Raw genomic sequence first — 4,936 nt, 5'->3', positions numbered from 1 at the left:
AATTCTTTTTTAGAAAGTAAATCCCAGATAAGCGCTAGTATTAATAATGAGAAATCACAACTAAAACTTCCCAAACTGGAATTAATGAAATTCGGTGGTGAAGTTAAAGATTGGCTGTGCTTTTGGAGTCAATTTAAAAGAATTCACGAACATAAACAAATGGAAGAGGAAGATAAATTCCAATATTTAATACAGTGTATGTCTCCTGGAACAAGAGCGAAGGAAATCATTGATAGTTATCCACCAACAGCAGAAAATTATGAAAAAGCTATTGAAAGCCTCAAAGCAAGGTTTGGCCGCGAGGAACTGTTAGTGGAGTATTATGTTCGCGAACTCTTGACTTCAGTTGTTAAAAATGCTACTAAATCGAAACTAAACATTACTCAATTGTATGATAAGCTTGAATCCCACCTAAGATCATTAGAGTCTATTGGGATGACATCCGACAAATATGCTGCTATGCTATTCCCACTTGTGGAATCGTGTGTTCCAGAAGACATTTTAAGAGTTTGGCTAAGAAATTCTGCAAGTGAAGAAAAATCATACAGTGCAAGACTGAACCAGATTCTAAACTTTTTAAGAACTGAAGTAGAGGGGGAAGAACGGATCACCCTTGCAAAGTCGGGAATGAAGCAAAGTGATTCCTACAGAAAATTTCCGAAAGATAAGGAAGATATTATACCTACTGCGAGCAACTTGTTTTCAGGAGTGAAAGAAATTAATAGCAATAAGGTAATGCATTGTATATTCTGTGAAAAATCTCATCAAAGTAAAGATTGCTACAAAGCACAAAATTTAAGTTATGATGAAAAATTGAAAATCATGAAAGAGAAAAATTGTTGTTTTGCGTGTTTGAAAACAAGCCATCGAGCAAAAACTTGTAAGAACAAAGTTCAATGTGTGTTTTGTGGAAGGAAGCACTACATTGTTTGTTGTCCAGAATTTAAGCAGAAATCAAAAGTTACGGTAGAGTGCAAACTAGAAAATTCCGAAAGCAGCACTCTTTCATCAACATGTACTTCAGGTAGAGTTTTGCTTCAAACATTAGTGGTTGGCGTTCAACACGAAGGTAAGAAACTTCATCTAAGAGCTTTAATTGATACTGGATCCGAATTTTCCTATATTTTGAAGTCAAGAATAGAATCGTTAGGAATAAAATCTGAATCTCAAAGAGAATTAACACACGTTGTGTTTGGTGGGAGAACATCTGATATGAATCATAAATGTTATAATATCAAGGTTGAGAATCTGCATACTGGTTATAGCTGCAAAGTTCCTGTTCTCGATCAGCCTATTATTTGTGGATCCATACCTAGTCTACAGAAAGGACCTTGGATAACCGAGCTAGCCGAAAAAGGAATTCATATCACTGATGTTAATTTAGTCAATCCGCAGATTGATCTTTTGATAGGCTCAGACTTTGCCGGAAATATTTATACTGGAAAAATACAAAAATTAAGTACAGGTATTTTTGCCATGGAAACGTTGCTTGGATGGGTTTTAATGGGAAAATCGATAACAAGTGGAGGTAGAAATTCTATTGCTGCTGCAGTTACCTCTCTTTTAATTCACAATCAAGATATCAGAAACCTGTGGGAGATGGAAGCTATTGGCATCAAAGATCCTTTCGAACAGAAGTCTAAAAGTGAAATCGATAAGGCAGTAAACGATCATTTTATAGCAAATTTAAGAAAAGATGACGAGGGAAGATATGAAGTGAAATTACCATGGGTACATGACAAAAATCTTCCTGAGTATAGAGATATAGCTGAAAAGAGACTAGAAAGAACAACAACAAAGTTAAAATTGGAAGGAAAATATGATGCATATAATATGGTACTCAAGGAGTGGTTAAATGATGATATAATTGAAAAGGTACCACTTGAAGAATTGCCAAAATCTGGTTGCTACTTGCCACATAGAGGGATTTTCAAGGAAAATTCAACAACCAAGATCAGACCAGTTTGCGACGCATCAAACAGAAGAAAAGGCTTTCCTTCTCTCAATGATTACCTTGAAAAAGGTCCTAACACCTTGGAATTGATCCCGTCATTGTTAGTAAGATTTAGAGAAAAAAGAATTGGAATTATATCTGACATAAAAAAGGCTTTTTTACAGATAGGAATCAATGTAGAAGATAGAGATTATCTTAGATTTCTGTGGTGGAAGGATAGTGAAAGTAAAACAATACAAGTTTTGAGGCACCGCAGATTAGTTTTCGATCTTACGAGCAGTCCGTTTATTCTTGGATCAGTTATTCGGCATCATCTGGAAAACTCATGCATCGAACATAAGGAAATTGCTGAAATGTTGTTGAAATCGTTTTACGTTGACAATTGCGTTACATCGTTGGACACAGAAAGTGAAGCTCAGCATTTTAAAGAAGTCTCTACACAGTTAATGGCAAGCGTAAAATTTGAATTGAGAGGCTGGGAGCTTACTGATTTCAATGTCTCAACTTCTGAATAAAAAATCTCTCAAGTCTTAGGAATGCTGTGGAATCGTGGAACTGACACTTTATCTTGTGATGTTGATTTAGGAGTTGAAATGATAGAGCCATTTACTCGAAGAAAGTTACTTTCCATTGCACAAAGAGTATTTGATCCGATCGGGTTTTGATGTCCTGTAACATTGTATCCAAAATTACTTCTTCAAGAAAGCTGGAAGTCAAAACTCGGATGGGATGCCGAACTATCAACAGATGTAACTGAAAAGTTTAAGAAGTGGTTTAAGGACCTTCATCTTTTGAAGGTGGTTGAAATTCCAAGATATATGTCAATCGATAACTGTGTATCAATCAGTCTTCATACATTCTGTGATGCATCTAAATTGTCTTTCGCAACAGTCATTTTCTTAAGAAGCGAAAGTAAAGATCAAGTGTCAGTGCAATTGGTGCTTGCTAAATCAAGAATTGCACCATTGAAAACGATGTCAATCCCTAGACTGGAATTAATGGCATGCACAATAGGCGTACGTCTCACTGATACAGTAAAAAGAGCTTTAAGTATCCAAGACATTGAAGAATATTATTGGACGGACTCGACTTCAGTGTTGTATTGGATAACTCATGAAGATACATGGACTGTGTTTGTAAAAAATCGAGTTAAGGAGATAACGAAATTGTCTTACCAAACAAAGTGGCGACATGTGCCATGTTCAGAGAATCCTTCGGACTTAACTTCAAGAGGTTGCTCAGTGCACAAACTGATAGAATCTCGTTGGTGGGAGGGTCCTCATTGGCTGAAGTTGCCGAAAGAAGAATGGCCTCATTCTACTTTAATTGATGACACAGAAAAAGCTGACAGTGAGAGACGCAAGGTAGTTGCAACGGCATTAAATAATGTCAAGGACTTTTCTTCAAAAGTTTTCAGCTACTTTTCGACATACAAGAAAAATCTAAGAATGATGGGATGGATATTAAGGTTCTTAGAAAATTCCCGTAAGAAAAGAGAAGAAAGACAGCATGGAGAGCTTAAAGTTCATGAGCTAGAAAAGGCTGAAAAAGTAATAGTAAAGTTCATACAACATAACTCCTTCTCATCTGAGGATATTGAAAAATTAAAGTCCATCTGTGTGTTTGAAGATGAAGGAATTTTGAGAGTCAAGACAAAGATTTTCAGAAGGAAAGATGAAGAAGATTTTAAATGTCCCATAGTTTTACCCTCTGATCATCCTCTAGTGGAACAGTTAATTTACGAAAGGCATTTGGTCTCATGTCACAGTGGAACTCAAGTTGTCCTGGCAGATCTTCGACAAAAATTTTGGATTCTTAGAGGCCGGAAGACGGTTCAAAGGGTCTTGAAACAATGCATTCGATGTAAGAGATATGCTTCAAAGAAATTAGAAACCATGCCTGCCCCCCTTCCGGTAGAAAATGTACGAGATGCATTGGTTTTTGAGGTGACAGGGGTTGACCTGGCCGGACCACTTTACTTGAAGAAGGGAGATAAAGCATGGATATTATTATTTACTTGCGCCGTGTATCGGGCTGTACATTTAGAATTGATCCAGAGCCTCTCCACTGACGGATTTTTGCTCGAATTAAGAAGATTTATAGCAAGAAGAGGCAGACCTCGAAAAATATATAGTGACAATGGAACAAATTTTGTTGGCGCGGTTAATCAATTTGCCTCCCTTGACGAGTAAAATACTTCAAGAGAGTTCAATTTTGAGAATTCAATGGGAGTTCAGCCCTCCTACAGCCCCTTGATGGGGCGGGTTTTGGGAACGTATAGTCCAAATGGTGAAGAAAATCTTGAGAAGAGTTTTGGGAAGAGCTTCCTTAAATTTTGAAGAGTTGTGTACAATTCTATGTGATGCCGAGGCAGTTATCAACTCACGGCCACTAAACTATCTATCTGAAGATCCGGAGGACTTGACACCATTAACTCCAGCAATGTTCATCCAAGAAGTTCAAGCGGTGGGAGTGCCCGACTTAGATAATTTAGACAGCGTCAATCTTTCTAAGAGGGTCAGATACCAACAAAGGTTGAGAAAAGACCTAAGGAAGATATTTCGGGAAGAATATCTTGGTATGCTTGTTCACAAGCAGGCAAACAAAGCCCTCGTCACCGGAATAAAGGTTGGAGACATAGTCCTCATCGGTTGTGACAAACGACGACTAGATTGACCAATGGGACGTGTAGTAGAAGTGCTTCCAGGCAAAGATAATTTTGTTCGAGTCGTAAAAGTGAAAACTAGTCACGGAGAATTAATTCGTCCAGTACAACGTTTGTACCCTTTAGAACTGGATTGCTCTAGTGAATTATTTAACAGTAAAATATTAAAACATGTAGAAGCCGAGCACTCTGCAGGGGAAAAAGGTTTGAAACCGACTATAGATGATAAAACTGACACTATTGATCCAGGAATTGGTGTTACCCCAGAACTGATTCAAACCAGATATGGTAGAAAAGTTAAGAAACCAAAAATTTTT

The 4,936-nt window shown here is 37.3% G+C and overlaps 1 protein-coding gene across 1 annotated transcript; it reads left to right on the top strand.

The window, feature by feature from the left end:
- The first annotated feature begins 1,599 nt into the window (after positions 1-1,599).
- LOC129216498 (uncharacterized) lies at positions 1,600-2,469 on the top strand. The gene has a single exon (XM_054850713.1). It carries the CDS (start codon positions 1,600-1,602, stop codon positions 2,467-2,469), a length of 870 nt encoding a protein of 289 aa, XP_054706688.1.
- The last annotated feature ends 2,467 nt before the right edge of the window (positions 2,470-4,936 follow it).

This window comes from Uloborus diversus, chromosome 2, assembly GCF_026930045.1.
Source record: "Uloborus diversus isolate 005 chromosome 2, Udiv.v.3.1, whole genome shotgun sequence".
In the NCBI taxonomy this organism is placed as follows: Eukaryota; Metazoa; Arthropoda; class Arachnida; order Araneae; family Uloboridae; genus Uloborus; species Uloborus diversus.
The sequence above is the reverse complement of the archived record's forward strand: the minus strand, read 5'-3'. Positions and strand labels throughout refer to the sequence as shown.

Bases quoted from the DNA above. Each gene is read 5' to 3' on its own strand.
- LOC129216498 (XM_054850713.1), top strand. From the start codon at position 1,600: ATGGAAGCTATTGGCATCAAAGATCCTTTCGAACAGAAGTCTAAAAGT.